Below are 20,000 nucleotides of genomic sequence, written 5' to 3'. Positions count from 1 at the left end.
GTGGAGACGGATACCCGAGGCTTTCCAAGCTCTCGATCTTCCTCGTAGATTGGTCTCTCCCACGCTCTAATGACAGCGTGCATGTCCCTCTGATGCTCGGAATCAAAGGAGAAACACAATCCTCCAAGCTCCTCTTTGGTAGGAATAATCTGAGTCCTCATAAGTTGTCTCATAGCCAATCTAGGTGAATAAGCTATGCAACCTCTGAGGCCCATCAAGGGTATGCTTGGGTAACTGCCGCATCTCATCAATACATTGCTCGGACGGAACCAAGGACAAACCCATGTGAAGTGCTCAATGCTCCACTGTTCCATCTCTTCCTTCCATTCGGAAGCATAACGGCGGCATACGGGGATCTTTGAAAAATTCCTCAACGGATCGGGCAAAGTCCCCATGTGACTAGAGGCATAGAAGTGTGTGATGCTCCACACATATAATAAGGAGGTGCAACATCGGATAATCTTCCCTTGCTTCTGCTGAGACATGTTGACAGAAAGCAAGGTGTCGGCAAGAATGGCAGGCACGGGACTCTTCATGTGCACGTCCCATGTGAAGAAAGCATCCATAGCGGCATGGTCCACTGTGTTAGCGTGAAAGGGGAATAAGATTGTCCCAAACACAGCTAACGCTAGAGTCTTGTTGAAAGCTGACCAATCTCCCTCACCAGCTAAGGAAGAAAGGTGATCCTCGATCATAGAGAGCTTCCAACCTTTGATACTGTCGTTCCCCACTAAGACAGATGATCGTGATGGTAGTTTGACTTGAGTAGCGACCCTCTCCACGGCCACATAATTACCATGAAAGACATAGACCCCTGCTGATTTGGGCCATCGCAGCATGAGCTCGTACTCCTCGAGAGTAGGAACTAAGTCAAACTGGGGGAACTCGAAGCAACGCAGATCGGGACTCCAAAAGTGAACCAATGCTCTCAGAAAGGCCGGATCCACACATATCTTCATCAAATCGAGGACTCGTCCATATGATTTCTCGAACTCAACACGAGCCTCACGTGGCATCAAAGAACAGAGGTGATCCAACCTCTTAGCACGGTATAATAAGAAGTCCACTTTCTTCTACTGCCCTTGCACTCCCCTAGATCCCTCCATGATCTACGATAAGAATGCATGATATGAGATGATGGCGTTGAATATGCATGCGTTGTATTTATTCAACTAAACATTATCATGTTTTCAGGATGTCCCTAGGATGATGCATGATATTGCTTGGTTTGGATAAATGACCCTTTTTTCTCTTTCTTGGGTATTTTGTTTTTGTATTTATTTATTTTTTTTGGGTGAAAATGAAAACTACCTATATGAATGTGATGAAGGTAGATGTTAACACCATGTAAGGGAAGATTCTTATTCCTATTTATTTTATTTATTTATTTTTTTTTTAAAAAAAAGGAATGTTGTATGTTTAAAGAATGCAATGTATGCTCAAACAATGTCACATAAACGATGCATAAACAATTCACTCATCCACGAACAGTCACGAACGAATCACGAGGTAGGGGTATCCTGCAGAAAAGTGCATATTCAAGGAGTTTCTAACTGTTCTCACTGGTCTAAGGCCCCCAAGGTGCCCCCATTATAGGGACCCAATTCCTCTCGTCGTAAGTCGATGGAAAGCTCCAACGCACTGTCGGACTCGAGTTCATGGTTATCACCTTGAGTGATGTTTTCTGACAACGGTCTACGGGCACCTATAGACCCATTCGACAACCGGCCGTACTAACATCCACTCCCTATGGCTTTCCACTCATGCCCCCGGGTATAGAGGGAACTGTTGTGTGCAAAGGTTTGTGTGCAGATTATATTTCAAACAATTGCGAAAATTTAAACACGCAACAGTTATTAAAGCCAGCTAGATAAAACATGTTATCATACAAGTGAGGGGTAATGAAGTAATTTTAAACTATTATTTTAGAAATAATCCATCACTAAATGGGACTGACTCTCGAGGCTTCCCCAGTGGAGTCGCCATCTATCACCACCCGCCGAAACGGACATTGGCATTCGCGACGATGGTCGGACTCTTTTTAAAGTTTGGAAAAAATGATAGATTGTTAGAACGACTTATTCTCAAACTGAGACCTCATCGAACTAACAATACTTATTAAATGATTCTCACCAACCTATGTTAATCCCAAACAGGACCCTCCATAGATTAGCGGTTTTCGTAAAAAGAAGGGTTCTTGGAGTCGCCACCAATATTTTACTCAAAACATTGGAAAAAGATATAAGGCAATTGATTTTCATAAATCAACCTTGGCCATTACAACCAGAGTCGGGTAAGGGAGTCGATTACGTGCGAGGAAGGTGTTAGCACCCCACAACGCCCCTTTCGGGTTCCCTATGACGGATTATTTCATAAATAACAATGTAAAATTACTAAATTACCCCTATTTATTAGAAACGATTATAGATATAATATTTACATGATGAAAGCTTTAAACGTGTAATGCAACAATCAAAAAGCAATAAATAAGAGCAGTAAAAGAAAGGATTTAGAAAGAAACCTTCGAAGCGGGCTTTTATATATTCAAAACGAAGTTTAGGAGGCTTTTTGGCGCTCCTTCCCACTACACGTCCGCTCGCTCCTTTCCCCTAAAGATAATTTTTACTATGGAAATCAGAGAGATTTCCCTTCGACTTGTTCGAATCTCAAGCTAATGGCTCGTGACTCAAGAACTTCGTCGGATCGGCTCCCGGAGAGATATCTAGGGCAGAGAATAGCTCAAAAACCCAAGAATACTCAGCAGGAGGGATGAGGAATGTATAAAAAGTGTGGGAGGACGTGCAAATGACGTCCTATTTATAGGATTGGGGCGCAATACGGCCTGGGAGGTCAATACGGCCCGTACTGGGTTTTTGAACTACAGTACGGCCGTATTGAATTTGGTACAGCCGTACTGAAGTTCAAAAACTTCAGTACGGCCGTATTGATTTCACTACGGCCCGTACTGAGCCATTTTGAACTACAGTACGGCCGTATTGAATTTGGTACGGCCGTACTGAAGTTCAAAAAACTTCAGTACGACCGTATTGAGTTCACTACGACCGTATTGCAGTTCAAATGGCTCAGTACGGCCGTATTGAACCTCTGGGAGGGTGTATTGAGCTCCAATCCTCGCACACCCTAATTCTAAGCTACTCTAAGACTTCTAGACCTACAAAGAATCATCCTAGGGTCTTCCAGGAGTCCTTCCGGCTGACTTTCCTTCGGTCTTCGAGAGTCTTTGAGCTTTATTTCCGACCCGGACAATTTTAGGGGTCTACAAGGATCGAATGGTGAAACAACTTCGAGGTAAGGAAATTCCTTTGGTTAAGGTGATCTGGGGTGGAGCAACGCCGGAAAATGCTACTTGGGAACTTGAGGAGAAGATGAAGGATTCTTACCCGGAATTGTTTGCTTCAGGTAAATTCGAGGACGAATTTTCTTTTAGGAGGGGAGAGTTGTAACATCCTAAATTTTTAATTAATTAAATTTTAATTAATTACTATTTTTATGAAAATAATTTATATCATTTTATTTAGTAATTTTATAAAATTGCAGTAGATTCTAAATAATAATAATTATATTTACGAGAGAAACTTGAGTCTAGTAGTTATTTATATTTATATTCTAGAGAGCAGAAAATAAATTGGTATTTTAAATAATTATAGAAGTTGAAACTGTTTTATTTTTTTTAATTATTTATTTACCATTTTAATTAAATAGAGGGGGATGGGCGGGTGAGTATGGGCCTGGCCCAGTCGGAATTATTAGAGGGGTTTTGGGGGTAGTTAGTTACCTAATATTCATTTTAACGTCAGACGCTTGAAGGAAGAGGGGAGAGGAGAAAATTCTTGAAGGAAGGCGTAAAGTGTTCAGATTGCTCCGTCGTTCTTTTGTTGGCCTTCGTTCATCATCCTTAAGGTACGGGGGGATGGGTTTCTTCATATGTGAATATAGGGGTGTTCGAGTAGTGAGGGCAATCCCTAAGTCCCTCTAGGAACTCTATTTAAAATTCTGAACGATTATCTGTGCAATCGATGTTCTAAATTCTTAATTCATTTGGAAGAACTTATTTCTTGAATTGTCTTTGAATTCCATTGGGGCTTTCTTGTTAATTCTTTATCCTTAAATTTGATGACTTGAATTTTATGTGTTAAGAAGAGTTTAGATTTTTTTTTGTAAAACCAATGGAAACCAATTTTTGAGGCTTGAGATGTGTATGGATTGATTTGGAACGTATGAAGAATATAAATGGAGTTAAACTGAACCAACGGGGTGTAGAAGTAGTGAAAATTGGTAAAAACCTTGTTGGAACTCGTAAAACGCAGGTTTAATTGCACAGAGGGGAGTCTGGGCAGAGATTTGGGCGCTCAACGCCAGTTTTGGGCGTCGGGCGTCGGGACCCCGACATACGTTTGTAATTTTGCGATATCTTTCTGTGTAGTTATCCAAATCGAGTGCCGTTTGTTTTGTTAGAAACTAGACATCTGGGGCTACCATTTAGACACAAGAATCGGTTAAAAATATTAATATTTGATCACGTTATGTGAGTTGCAATTTGAGCCTTCCAATCTGTGTGCGAACCACAACATCAATTTTTGTGAGCCCTGAATGGTAACCTAAACGACTTTATTAGGATTTGTGTTCTTCATGAAAGTTGTAGATATTGATGTTAGGATTCTAATGGAGTTGGGATCACTTAGAAAGGATATGTATATCTCGAGTTATGGTTAAATTATTAACTGAATGTCATAGATATTGTGATGTGTGTGAAGAATTATGTGAAATTTGTGATCTATGATGTTGATAACTTAATGATAGGTACCTAGCATGTGAGGATGATATTGCATGGATTGTTATTGACATGTGATGATGTTATATAATGGAGATGCATTAATTATGAGTTACGTGGGATGCATGAGTTGCATGAGACTTATGAGTTGCATGTGGTGCTTGAGAAGCCAGACGTGGCTATATTGCATTGGACCCTGGGCCCAGAGAGGGGTTGAGACAGGGGGGACCATGACGGGAGGCATTCCATGCGTGGGCCGTTGGGTGTTTAACTGCACAGCTCACTGGCCACAGAGGGTTTAACGGTGGGTGGATTGCCTTTGCACGGGCCGCTGGGTGTTTAACCGTGCAACATACCGGCCCTGGGAGGGTGTGAGAACGGTATGCCCGCATTGGCAACAACTAAGGGAATTGACGAGGTACGCCCATTGTGCAGAGTGCCAAGTTGAGACTCTTAGGAGAGGAGATGTGTATGAGCATATAGTGAGCATGTGTATGAAAGCTTGTATGATTGAAAAAAAAAATGATGTTTGGTAATTATATGAGATGTATTTGTTGTTTATATTTAATGATGATATTTTGGTGCACGGTGTGGGGTGGGAATTGGGTAGCTCTATGTTCATATATGATGTTATCTATCTCTCACCGTCCTGTTTTTATGTGGTTTTCTTTTAGGTGAAGATGAAGGCACTCATAGTGTTGAGTTCTAAAGGGAAAGGGTTCTGCTCTGATAGGATGTGACATTGGGGCATGAATTTAGGATGCTTTAGTTATGAATTGTTATTTGTCGTTTGAGGAGACTTATTTTTAAGGGTTTTATATTCACCTTATATTTGTAAATTCTGGATTCCTTTCATTTTCTTTAGAGACCTTGATAATTTTCTTTTAAGAGTAAAACTTTATTATTATTATTATTATTTCTATTTATTTCAAGACTTGTGAACCTATGAGTTTTTATTAAAATATGTGGACCCTTCTTGATGTTATATTTATTGAATTATTCTTATTGTTGTTACTTATATATTATGGGGTAGAAGGGTGTCACATTTAGTGGTATCAGAGCAGGTCGATTCATTCGGCCTTGAGTTATGAGCTTGCTATGTTTCTGTGGGTTGTGCTGTGATGTTGTTTAACTGAGATGATTGTTTTAATTGGTTTGTTTTGTTTTGACTCTCTACTTTTCTGTGAATCAGAAAAGTGATGTCTGGGGGAGGTAGGAATGATCGTGCTATCGCTGAGGCCTTGATGGCTATGGCTCAGGCTGTAGGCAACCTGAACCAACATCAAGAAGTGGACTGGCTTGCTCGGTTCCAGAGGAACCATCCACCTACCTTCCGTGGTGGCTATGACCCGGATGGTGCTGCTGACTGGATGTTTGAGGTGGAGAAGATATTCCAAGCTATTGAATGTCCACAGGTACAGAGGGTATCTTTGGCTGCCTTCATGTTGTCTGGAGATGCTGGAATCTGGTGGCAGAGTACCTACCAGAGGATGATTGCTGAGGGTACTCTGATGACGTGGGATAATTTTAAGAGGTTGTTTTTGGAGAAGTATTTCCCACAAGATATTCGCAACAAAAAGCAGGTGGAGTTCCTTGAGCTGAAGCAAGGGGATGATACTGTGGCAGATTATGTGGCCAAGTTTGAGGCACTGGTACGATTCTGTCCCGCTTATGAGGGTGTTGCAAATGAGGAAGCGAAATGTGTGAAATTTATTAGTGGTCTTCGACCGGAAATCAAGCAAGCTTTCAACTACCAGGGCATTGCTAGATTCCACGAGCTGGTGAACAAGTGCAGAGTTTATGATGAAGATAATCGGGCTAGAGTTGCTCACTACAAAAGTGGAGGGCCTGTAAGGAATCAGAGCAGGCATGGGTCTTCTAGCAGGAGTAAGCCTTAATCTCGTCCTGCTGGAAATTCAAACAGTAACGGGGGTAGTGAGGGTTCAGTGCATAGGAGGAGTCAAGCTCCATCCACGAGCCAGACATCTAGAGTTGGGAGTACTGGTTCTACTCCTTCCTTCACTTGCTTCAAGTGTGGGAGGCCAGGGCACCGAGCTAATCAATGTGGGGATAGGGAGGTCACCTGTTTCAGATGTAATGAGCGGGGGCACATTTCTCGAGATTGTCCTCGTGCACAGCAAGGACCAATGACGGCTAGTGGAGAGGCTGGGGGGAGTACTAGTGCTAGTCGGGGGTACCGGTATCAGCAGGAGTGCTAGTGCTAGCGGCAGTGCCAGTAAGCCGAAAGCTACAGGGAGAGTATTTGCCTTGAGTGGTACTGAAGCCGCTCAATCCGACGACTTGATCCAAGGTATGGGTTTCATTGCTGGAATTCCTTTAGTTGTATTGTTTGATTCGGGTGCGACTCATTCGTTCATATCACATGCTTGTGTTTCCAAATTGAGATTGCCTGTTTCTTCCTTACCTTTTGTATTGAGTGTGGAGACGCCAACTAGTGGGTCAGTTTCTACGTCCGGCGTATGCTTGAATTGTTCTGTTCATATTAATGGTAGAGACTTCTTAGTTGACTTAATTTGTTTGCCTCTGAGTCAGCTAGACATCATTCTTGGTATGAACTGGTTATCTTCCAACCATGTTCTTTTGAACTGTGCTGATAAAACTGTTGTTTTTGGTCAACCCCTTGAGAGAAAGAGCAAAGACTTTTTGACTGCCAACCAGGTGGAGGTGTCTCTGAGAGAAGATGGCCAGGTATACATGTTACTAGCTTCTTTGAGTTCTAAGAGTAGCGCTGTCTTGGATAGATTACCTATAGTATGCGATTACCCTGATGTGTTCTCTGAGGATATGTCTAATCTACCACCCGAGAGGGAGACAGAGTTTTCCATAGACTTAATACCGGGGACGGGACCCATTTCAGCTGCACCTTATAGGATGTCGCCCTTGGAGTTAGCCGAGCTTAAGAAACAACTAGAGGAGCTGTTAGAGAAGAAGTTTGTGAGACCTAGTGTATCACCTTGGGGAGCACCTGTCCTATTAGTGAAGAAGAAGGATGGTAGCATGAGATTGTGTATAGATTACCGTCAACTCAATAAGGTAACGATTAAAAATAAATATCCATTGCCTAGGATTGATGACCTTATGGACCAACTGGTTGGGGCATGTGTGTTTAGTAAGATTGATCTTAGGTCAGGTTACCATCAGATTAGAGTGAAAGAGGAGGACATACCCAAAACTGCATTTAGGACTAGATATGGACATTATGAATACCTTGTAATGCCTTTTGGTGTGACTAATGCTCCTGCAATTTTTATGGATTATATGAACAGAATTTTTCATCCGTACTTGGATAAATTTGTAGTTGTCTTTATAGATGACATACTCATTTATTCCAAAACTAAAGAGGAGCATGAAGAGCACTTAAAGGTAGTACTTGAGATTTTAAGAGAGAAACAGTTGTATGCTAAATTGTCTAAGTGTGATTTCTGGTTAGAAAAGGTGAGTTTCTTAGGTCATGTGATTTCAAAGGGGGGGGGGGGGGTCGGTGTAGATCCTTCTAAGGTAGAAGCTGTGCTTAAGTGGGAATCCCCTAAATCTGTGAGCGAGATTAGAAGTTTCCTTGGACTAGCTGGGTATTATAGGAGGTTTATAGAGGGGTTTTCTAAGATAGCATTGTCTTTGACTGAATTGACTAGAAAGGGAGTTCCCTTTGTATGGAATAGTAGGTGTGAGACTAGTTTCCAAACCCTTAAGGAAAAATTGACTAGTGCACCAGTTCTAGTTTTGCCTGACCTTAATAAACCTTTTGTAGTATATTGTGATGCTTCTAAGATGGGGCTAGGTGGAGTGTTGATGCAAGAGGGAAAGGTAGTAGCTTATGCTTCTAGGCAGTTGAAAATCCATGAGAGAAATTACCCTACCCATGATCTTGAATTGGCAGCTGTAGTATTTGTTTTAAAGATTTGGAGACACTATTTGTATGGTTCTAAATTCGAGGTTTTTAGCGACCATAAGAGCCTTAAGTATCTGTTCGATTAGAAAGAGTTAAATATGAGACAAAGGAGATGGCTTGAGTTCTTGAAGGACTATGATTTTGAGTTGAGTTATCACCCAGGTAAGGCAAATGTCGTAGCGGACGCTTTAAGCAGAAAATCACTTCACATATCTTCCTTGATGATTAGAGAGATGGACCTTCTAGCTCAGTTTAGGGATCTAAGTTTAGCTTGTGAGACTACCTCTAGTAGCATAAGATTAGGCATGATTCGTGTAAGTAATGACATGTTGAAGGAGATTAGAGATGCTCAGTTAGAGGATTCATTCTTAGTGGCTAGGCGAGAGGCGATAGAAGGAGGTAGTGGTGGAGAGTTTGTATTGGGTAGCGATGGAGTAGTAAGATTTGGTGACCGTGTGTGTGTACCTAGTGAGGCTACCCTTAGGCGTTTGATACTTGAAGAGGGGCATAAAAGCAAACTTAGTTTCCATCCAGGTTCAACCAAAATGTATCAAGACTTGAAGAAGATGTTTTGGTGGCCTAGAATGAAGAGAGACATAGAGGAGTTTGCGAGTGCTTGCCTAGTATGCCAGAAGGCTAAGGTAGAACACCAAAAACCTTCAGGATTACTTCAACCCTTGAGTATACCAGAGTGGAAGTGGGATAGCATTTCCATGGACTTTGTAGTTGCTTTGCCTAGGACTGTTGGAGGGCACGATTCTATTTGGGTGATTGTAGATAGATTGACCAAGTGGGCACATTTCTTACCTATTAATATTAAGTATTCCCTAGAGAAACTTGCTAAGCTTTACATTAGTGAAATTGTGAGATTGCATGGTGTACCATCTAGCATAGTTTCAGATAGAGACCCTAGGTTTACTTCTAGATTTTGGGAGAGTTTGCAACAAGCATTGGGGACTCAGCTTAGACTTAGTTCAGCTTATCACCCTCAAACTGACGGTCAGACTGAGAGAACTATACAGTCATTAGAGGATTTACTTAGAGCCTGCGTGTTAGATCAAGGGGGTAGTTGGGATAGTTTCTTACCTTTGATAGAGTTTACATATAATAATAGTTTTCATTCTAGCATAGGCATGGCACCTTATGAAGAACTATATGGTAGGAGGTGTAGAACACCTTTGTGTTGGTGTGAGCCGGGAGATAATCTTGTTTTAAGACCGGAGGTAGTACAACAAACCACAGAGAAGGTTAAGTTAATTCAAGATAGAATGAGAACAGCCCAGGGTAGACAAAAGAGTTATGCTGATAAGAGGAGGAAGGACTTAGAATTCAAAGAAGGAGATCATGTATTCCTGAAAGTCACTCCGTGGACTGGGGTTGGTAGAGCATTGAAGTCTAAAAAGCTTACACCTCGTTTCATCGGTCCGTATCAAATTCTTAAGAGAGTCGGTACAGTGGCTTATCAAATCGCTTTACCTCCACATTTGTCAAATCTTCATAATGTATTCCATGTTTCTCAACTACGAAAACACATCCATGATCCTTCGCATGTGATTGAGTCGGATCATCTTGAAGTTAAGGAAAACTTGACAGTAGAAACCATACCGGTGAGAGTTGAGGATCGAATGGTGAAACAACTTCGAGGTAAGGAAATTCCTTTGGTTAAGGTGATCTGGGGTGGAGCAACGCCGGAAAATGCTACTTGGGAACTTGAGGAGAAGATGAAGGATTCTTACCCGGAATTGTTTGCTTTAGGTAAATTCGAGGACGAATTTTCTTTTAGGAGGGGAGAGTTGTAACATCCTAAATTTTTAATTAATTAAATTTTAATTAATTACTATTTTTATGAAAATAATTTATATCATTTTATTTAGTAATTTTATAAAATTGCAGTAGATTCTAAATAATAATAATTATATTTACGAGAGAAACTTGAGTCTAGTAGTTATTTATATTTATATTCTAGAGAGCAGAAAATAAATTGGTATTTTAAATAATTATAGAAGTTGAAACTGTTTTATTTTTTTAATTATTTATTTACCATTTTAATTAAATAGAGGGGAATGGGCGGGTGAGTATGGGCCTGGCCCAGTCGGAATTATTAGAGGGGTTTTGGGGGTAGTCAGTTACCTAATATTCATTTTAACGTCAGACGCTTGAAGGAAGAGGGGAGAGGAGAAAATTCTTGAAGGAAGGCGTAAAGTGTTCAGATTGCTCCGTCGTTCTTCTGTTGGCCTTCGTTCATCATCCTTAAGGTACGGTGGGATGGGTTTCTTCATATGTGAATATAGGGGTGTTCGAGTAGTGAGGGCAATCCCTAAGTTCCTCTAGGAACTCTATTTAAAATTATGAACGATTATCTGTGCAATCGATGTTCTAAATTCTTAATTCATTTGGAAGAACGTATTTCTTGAATTGTCTTTGAATTCCATTGGGGCTTTCTTGTTAATTCTTTATCCTTAAATTTGATGACTTGAATTTTATGTGTTAAGAAGAGTTTAGATTTTTTTTTGTAAAACCAATGGAAACCAATTTTTGAGGCTTGAGATGTGTATGGATTGATTTGGAACGTATGAAGAATATAAATGGAGTTAAACTGAACCAACGGGGTGTAGAAGTAGTGAAAATTGGTAAAAACCTTGTTGGAACTCGTAAAACGCAGGTTTAATTGCACAGAGGGGAGTCTGGGCAGAGATTTGGGCGCTCAACGCCAGTTTTGGGCGTCGGGCGTCGGGACCCCGACATACGTTTGTAATTTTGCGATATCTTTCTGTGTCGTTATCCAAATCGAGTGCCGTTTGTTTTGTTAGAAACTAGACATCTGGGGCTACCATTTAGACACAAGAATCGGTTAAAAATATTAATATTTGATCACGTTATGTGAGTTGCAATTTGAGCCTTCCAATCTGTGTGCGAACCACAACATCAATTTTTGTGAGCCCTGAATGGTAACCTAAACGACTTTATTAGGATTTGTGTTCTTCATGAAAGTTGTAGATATTGATGTTAGGATTCTAATGGAGTTGGGATCACTTAGAAAGGATATGTATATCTCGAGTTATGGTTAAATTATTAACTGAATGTCATAGATATTGTGATGTGTGTGAAGAATTATGTGAAATTTGTGATCTATGATGTTGATAACTTAATGATAGGTACCTAGCATGTGAGGATGATATTGCATGGATTGTTATTGACATGTGATGATGTTATATAATGGAGATGCATTAATTATGAGTTACGTGGGATGCATGAGTTGCATGAGACTTATGAGTTGCATGTGGTGCTTGAGAAGCCAGACGTGGCTATATTGCATTGGACCCTGGGCCCAGAGAGGGGTTGAGACAGGGGGGACCATGACGGGAGGCATTCCATGCGTGGGCCGTTGGGTGTTTAACTGCACAGCTCACTGGCCACAGAGGGTTTAACGGTGGGTGGATTGCCTTTGCACGGGCCGCTGGGTGTTTAACCGTGCAACATACCGGCCCTGGGAGGGTGTGAGAACGGTATGCCCGCATTGGCAACAACTAAGGGAATTGACGAGGTACGCCCATTGTGCAGAGTGCCAAGTTGAGACTCTTAGGAGAGGAGATGTGTATGAGCATATAGTGAGCATGTGTATGAAAGCTTGTATGATTGAAAAAAAAAATGATGTTTGGTAATTATATGAGATGTATTTGTTGTTTATATTTAATGATGATATTTTGGTGCACGGTGTGGGGTGGGAATTGGGTAGCTCTATGTTCATATATGATGTTATCTATCTCTCACCGTCCTGTTTTTATGTGGTTTTCTTTTAGGTGAAGATGAAGGCACTCATAGTGTTGAGTTCTAAAGGGAAAGGGTTCTGCTCTGATAGGATGTGACATTGGGGCATGAATTTAGGATGCTTTAGTTATGAATTGTTATTTGTCGTTTGAGGAGACTTATTTTTAAGGGTTTTATATTCACCTTATATTTGTAAATTCTGGATTCCTTTCATTTTCTTTAGAGACCTTGATAATTTTCTTTTAAGAGTAAAACTTTATTATTATTATTATTATTTCTATTTATTTCAAGACTTGTGAACCTATGAGTTTTTATTAAAATATGTGGACCCTTCTTGATGTTATATTTATTGAATTATTCTTATTGTTGTTACTTATATATTATGGGGTAGAAGGGTGTCACATTTAGTGGTATCAGAGCAGGTCGATTCATTCGGCCTTGAGTTATGAGCTTGCTATGTTTCTGTGGGTTGTGCTGTGATGTTGTTTAACTGAGATGATTGTTTTAATTGGTTTGTTTTGTTTTGACTCTCTACTTTTCTGTGAATCAGAAAAGTGATGTCTGGGGGAGGTAGGAATGATCGTGCTATCGCTGAGGCCTTGATGGCTATGGCTCAGGCTGTAGGCAACCTGAACCAACATCAAGAAGTGGACTGGCTTGCTCGGTTCCAGAGGAACCATCCACCTACCTTCCGTGGTGGCTATGACCCGGATGGTGCTGCTGACTGGATGTTTGAGGTGGAGAAGATATTCCAAGCTATTGAATGTCCACAGGTACAGAGGGTATCTTTGGCTGCCTTCATGTTGTCTGGAGATGCTGGAATCTGGTGGCAGAGTACCTACCAGAGGATGATTGCTGAGGGTACTCTGATGACGTGGGATAATTTTAAGAGGTTGTTTTTGGAGAAGTATTTCCCACAAGATATTCGCAACAAAAAGCAGGTGGAGTTCCTTGAGCTGAAGCAAGGGGATGATACTGTGGCAGATTATGTGGCCAAGTTTGAGGCACTGGTACGATTCTGTCCCGCTTATGAGGGTGTTGCAAATGAGGAAGCGAAATGTGTGAAATTTATTAGTGGTCTTCGACCGGAAATCAAGCAAGCTTTCAACTACCAGGGCATTGCTAGATTCCACGAGCTGGTGAACAAGTGCAGAGTTTATGATGAAGATAATCGGGCTAGAGTTGCTCACTACAAAAGTGGAGGGCCTGTAAGGAATCAGAGCAGGCATGGGTCTTCTAGCAGGAGTAAGCCTTAATCTCGTCCTGCTGGAAATTCAAACAGTAACGGGGGTAGTGAGGGTTCAGTGCATAGGAGGAGTCAAGCTCCATCCACGAGCCAGACATCTAGAGTTGGGAGTACTGGTTCTACTCCTTCCTTCACTTGCTTCAAGTGTGGGAGGCCAGGGCACCGAGCTAATCAATGTGGGGATAGGGAGGTCACCTGTTTCAGATGTAATGAGCGGGGGCACATTTCTCGAGATTGTCCTCGTGCACAGCAAGGACCAATGACGGCTAGTGGAGAGGCTGGGGGGAGTACTAGTGCTAGTCGGGGTACCGGTATCAGCAGGAGTGCTAGTGCTAGCGGCAGTGCCAGTAAGCCGAAAGCTACAGGGAGAGTATTTGCCTTGAGTGGTACTGAAGCCGCTCAATCCGACGACTTGATCCAAGGTATGGGTTTCATTGCTGGAATTCCTTTAGTTGTATTGTTTGATTCGGGTGCGACTCATTCGTTCATATCACATGCTTGTGTTTCCAAATTGAGATTGCCTGTTTCTTCCTTACCTTTTGTATTGAGTGTGGAGACGCCAACTAGTGGGTCAGTTTCTACGTCCGGCTGCTTGAATTGTTCTGTTCATATTAATGGTAGAGACTTCTTAGTTGACTTAATTTGTTTGCCTCTGAGTCAGCTAGACATCATTCTTGGTATGAACTGGTTATCTTCCAACCATGTTCTTTTGAACTGTGCTGATAAAACTGTTGTTTTTGGTCAACCCCTTGAGAGAAAGAGCAAAGACTTTTTGACTGCCAACCAGGTGGAGGTGTCTCTGAGAGAAGATGGCCAGGTATACATGTTACTAGCTTCTTTGAGTTCTAAGAGTAGCGCTGTCTTGGATAGATTACCTATAGTATGCGATTACCCTGATGTGTTCTCTGAGGATATGTCTAATCTACCACCCGAGAGGGAGACAGAGTTTTCCATAGACTTAATACCGGGGACGGGACCCATTTCAGCTGCACCTTATAGGATGTCGCCCTTGGAGTTAGCCGAGCTTAAGAAACAACTAGAGGAGCTGTTAGAGAAGAAGTTTGTGAGACCTAGTGTATCACCTTGGGGAGCACCTGTCCTATTAGTGAAGAAGAAGGATGGTAGCATGAGATTGTGTATAGATTACCGTCAACTCAATAAGGTAACGATTAAAAATAAATATCCATTGCCTAGGATTGATGACCTTATGGACCAACTGGTTGGGGCATGTGTGTTTAGTAAGATTGATCTTAGGTCAGGTTACCATCAGATTAGAGTGAAAGAGGAGGACATACCCAAAACTGCATTTAGGACTAGATATGGACATTATGAATACCTTGTAATGCCTTTTGGTGTGACTAATGCTCCTGCAATTTTTATGGATTATATGAACAGAATTTTTCATCCGTACTTGGATAAATTTGTAGTTGTCTTTATAGATGACATACTCATTTATTCCAAAACTAAAGAGGAGCATGAAGAGCACTTAAAGGTAGTACTTGAGATTTTAAGAGAGAAACAGTTGTATGCTAAATTGTCTAAGTGTGATTTCTGGTTAGAAAAGGTGAGTTTCTTAGGTCATGTGATTTCAAAGGGGGGGGGGGGTCGGTGTAGATCCTTCTAAGGTAGAAGCTGTGCTTAAGTGGGAATCCCCTAAATCTGTGAGCGAGATTAGAAGTTTCCTTGGACTAGCTGGGTATTATAGGAGGTTTATAGAGGGGTTTTCTAAGATAGCATTGTCTTTGACTGAATTGACTAGAAAGGGAGTTCCCTTTGTATGGAATAGTAGGTGTGAGACTAGTTTCCAAACCCTTAAGGAAAAATTGACTAGTGCACCAGTTCTAGTTTTGCCTGACCTTAATAAACCTTTTGTAGTATATTGTGATGCTTCTAAGATGGGGCTAGGTGGAGTGTTGATGCAAGAGGGAAAGGTAGTAGCTTATGCTTCTAGGCAGTTGAAAATCCATGAGAGAAATTACCCTACCCATGATCTTGAATTGGCAGCTGTAGTATTTGTTTTAAAGATTTGGAGACACTATTTGTATGGTTCTAAATTCGAGGTTTTTAGCGACCATAAGAGCCTTAAGTATCTGTTCGATTAGAAAGAGTTAAATATGAGACAAAGGAGATGGCTTGAGTTCTTGAAGGACTATGATTTTGAGTTGAGTTATCACCCAGGTAAGGCAAATGTCGTAGCGGACGCTTTAAGCAGAAAATCACTTCACATATCTTCCTTGATGATTAGAGAGATGGACCTTCTAGCTCAGTTTAGGGATCTAAGTTTAGCTTGTGAGACTACCTCTAGTAGCATAAGATTAGGCATGATTCGTGTAAGTAATGACATGTTGAAGGAGATTAGAGATGCTCAGTTAGAGGATTCATTCTTAGTGGCTAGGCGAGAGGCGATAGAAGGAGGTAGTGGTGGAGAGTTTGTATTGGGTAGCGATGGAGTAGTAAGATTTGGTGACCGTGTGTGTGTACCTAGTGAGGCTACCCTTAGGCGTTTGATACTTGAAGAGGGGCATAAAAGCAAACTTAGTTTCCATCCAGGTTCAACCAAAATGTATCAAGACTTGAAGAAGATGTTTTGGTGGCCTAGAATGAAGAGAGACATAGAGGAGTTTGCGAGTGCTTGCCTAGTATGCCAGAAGGCTAAGGTAGAACACCAAAAACCTTCAGGATTACTTCAACCCTTGAGTATACCAGAGTGGAAGTGGGATAGCATTTCCATGGACTTTGTAGTTGCTTTGCCTAGGACTGTTGGAGGGCACGATTCTATTTGGGTGATTGTAGATAGATTGACCAAGTGGGCACATTTCTTACCTATTAATATTAAGTATTCCCTAGAGAAACTTGCTAAGCTTTACATTAGTGAAATTGTGAGATTGCATGGTGTACCATCTAGCATAGTTTCAGATAGAGACCCTAGGTTTACTTCTAGATTTTGGGAGAGTTTGCAACAAGCATTGGGGACTCAGCTTAGACTTAGTTCAGCTTATCACCCTCAAACTGACGGTCAGACTGAGAGAACTATACAGTCATTAGAGGATTTACTTAGAGCCTGCGTGTTAGATCAAGGGGGTAGTTGGGATAGTTTCTTACCTTTGATAGAGTTTACATATAATAATAGTTTTCATTCTAGCATAGGCATGGCACCTTATGAAGAACTATATGGTAGGAGGTGTAGAACACCTTTGTGTTGGTGTGAGCCGGGAGATAATCTTGTTTTAAGACCGGAGGTAGTACAACAAACCACAGAGAAGGTTAAGTTAATTCAAGATAGAATGAGAACAGCCCAGGGTAGACAAAAGAGTTATGCTGATAAGAGGAGGAAGGACTTAGAATTCAAAGAAGGAGATCATGTATTCCTGAAAGTCACTCCGTGGACTGGGGTTGGTAGAGCATTGAAGTCTAAAAAGCTTACACCTCGTTTCATCGGTCCGTATCAAATTCTTAAGAGAGTCGGTACAGTGGCTTATCAAATCGCTTTACCTCCACATTTGTCAAATCTTCATAATGTATTCCATGTTTCTCAACTACGAAAACACATCCATGATCCTTCGCATGTGATTGAGTCGGATCATCTTGAAGTTAAGGAAAACTTGACAGTAGAAACCATACCGGTGAGAGTTGAGGATCGAATGGTGAAACAACTTCGAGGTAAGGAAATTCCTTTGGTTAAGGTGATCTGGGGTGGAGCAACGCCGGAAAATGCTACTTGGGAACTTGAGGAGAAGATGAAGGATTCTTACCCGGAATTGTTTGCTTTAGGTAAATTCGAGGACGAATTTTCTTTTAGGAGGGGAGAGTTGTAACATCCTAAATTTTTAATTAATTAAATTTTAATTAATTACTATTTTTATGAAAATAATTTATATCATTTTATTTAGTAATTTTATAAAATTGCAGTAGATTCTAAATAATAATAATTATATTTACGAGAGAAACTTGAGTCTAGTAGTTATTTATATTTATATTCTAGAGAGCAGAAAATAAATTGGTATTTTAAATAATTATAGAAGTTGAAACTGTTTTATTTTTTTAATTATTTATTTACCATTTTAATTAAATAGAGGGGAATGGGCGGGTGAGTATGGGCCTGGCCCAGTCGGAATTATTAGAGGGGTTTTGGGGGTAGTCAGTTACCTAATATTCATTTTAACGTCAGACGCTTGAAGGAAGAGGGGAGAGGAGAAAATTCTTGAAGGAAGGCGTAAAGTGTTCAGATTGCTCCGTCGTTCTTCTGTTGGCCTTCGTTCATCATCCTTAAGGTACGGTGGGATGGGTTTCTTCATATGTGAATATAGGGGTGTTCGAGTAGTGAGGGCAATCCCTAAGTTCCTCTAGGAACTCTATTTAAAATTATGAACGATTATCTGTGCAATCGATGTTCTAAATTCTTAATTCATTTGGAAGAACGTATTTCTTGAATTGTCTTTGAATTCCATTGGGGCTTTCTTGTTAATTCTTTATCCTTAAATTTGATGACTTGAATTTTATGTGTTAAGAAGAGTTTAGATTTTTTTTTGTAAAACCAATGGAAACCAATTTTTGAGGCTTGAGATGTGTATGGATTGATTTGGAACGTATGAAGAATATAAATGGAGTTAAACTGAACCAACGGGGTGTAGAAGTAGTGAAAATTGGTAAAAACCTTGTTGGAACTCGTAAAACGCAGGTTTAATTGCACAGAGGGGAGTCTGGGCAGAGATTTGGGCGCTCAACGCCAGTTTTGGGCGTCGGGCGTCGGGACCCCGACATACGTTTGTAATTTTGCGATATCTTTCTGTGTCGTTATCCAAATCGAGTGCCGTTTGTTTTGTTAGAAACTAGACATCTGGGGCTACCATTTAGACACAAGAAGCGTGTAAAAATGTTAATATTTGATCAAGTTATGTGAGTTGAAATTTGAGCCTTCCAATCTGTGTGCGAACCACAACATCAATTTTTGTGAGCCCTGAATGGTAACCTAAACGACTTTATTAGGATTTGTGTTCTTCATGAAAGTTGTAGATATTGATGTTAGGATTCTAATGGAGTTGGGATCACTTAGAAAGGATATGTATATCTCGAGTTATGGTTAAATTATTAACTGAATGTCATAGATATTGTGATGTGTGTGAAGAATTATGTGAAATTTGTGATCTATGATGTTGATAACTTAATGATAGGTACCTAGCATGTGAGGATGATATTGCATGGATTGTTATTGACATGTGATGATGTTATATAATGGAGATGCATTAATTATGAGTTACGTGGGATGCATGAGTTGCATGAGACTTATGAGTTGCATGTGGTGCTTGAGAAGCCAGACGTGGCTATATTGCATTGGACCCTGGGCCCAGAGAGGGGTTGAGACAGGGGGGACCATGACGGGAGGCATTCCATGCGTGGGCCGTTGGGTGTTTAACTGCGCAGCTCACTGGCCACAGAGGGTTTAACGGTGGGTGGATTGCCTTTGCACGGGCCGCTGGGTGTTTAACCGTGCAACATACCGGCCCTGGGAGGGTGTGAGAACGGTATGCCCGCATTGGCAACAACTAAGGGAATTAACGAGGTACGCCCATTGTGCAGAGTGCCAAGTTGAGACTCTTAGGAGAGGAGATGTGTATGAGCATATAGTGAGCATGTGTATGAAAGCTTGTATGATTGAAAAAAAAAATGATGTTTGGTAATTATATGAGATGTATTTGTTGTTTATATTTAATGATGATATTTTGGTGCACGGTGTGGGGTGGGAATTGGGTAGCTCTATGTTCATATATGATGTTATCTATCTCTCACCGTCCTGTTTTTATGTGGTTTTCTTTTAGGTGAAGATGAAGGCACTCATAGTGTTGAGTTCTAAAGGGAAAGGGTTCTGCTCTGATAGGATGTGACATTGGGGCATGAATTTAGGATGCTTTAGTTATGAATTGTTATTTGTCGTTTGAGGAGACTTATTTTTAAGAGTTTTATATTCACCTTATATTTGTAAATTCTGGATTCCTTTCATTTTCTTTAGAGACCTTGATAATTTTCTTTTAAGAGTAAAACTTTATTATTATTATTATTATTATTATTTCTATTTATTTCAAGACTTGCGAACCTATGAGTTTTTATTAAAATATGTGGACCCTTCTTGATGTTATATTTATTGAATTATTCTTATTGTTGTTACTTATTTATTATGGGGTAGAAGGGTGTCACAGTCATACCATGACCGATGTTAAAAATGACACTTTTAAAATCGGTCATGGCATGACCGATTTTAAAAGTCTTACTTTTAACATCGGTCATGG

At 40.7% G+C, this 20,000-nt stretch overlaps 1 protein-coding gene across 1 annotated transcript; it reads left to right on the top strand.

Annotated features, from left to right (window-relative positions):
* Positions 1-3,999: 3,999 nt before the first annotated feature.
* LOC145949507 (uncharacterized) lies at positions 4,000-12,602 on the top strand. The gene is made up of 2 exons (XM_083059494.1): positions 4,000-7,103; positions 12,503-12,602. Exon 1 carries the CDS (start codon positions 5,992-5,994, stop codon positions 6,688-6,690), a length of 699 nt encoding a protein of 232 aa, XP_082915620.1. The 5' UTR covers positions 4,000-5,991; the 3' UTR covers positions 6,691-7,103; positions 12,503-12,602.
* Positions 12,603-20,000: the final 7,398 nt, after the last annotated feature.

Source organism: Cajanus cajan, chromosome 1 (assembly GCF_000230855.2).
Source record: "Cajanus cajan strain Asha chromosome 1, NIPB_CcT2T_4, whole genome shotgun sequence".
Classification (NCBI taxonomy): domain Eukaryota; kingdom Viridiplantae; phylum Streptophyta; class Magnoliopsida; order Fabales; family Fabaceae; genus Cajanus; species Cajanus cajan.
Note: the sequence above shows the minus strand (reverse complement) of the source record. Positions and strands in the feature narration are given on the sequence as shown.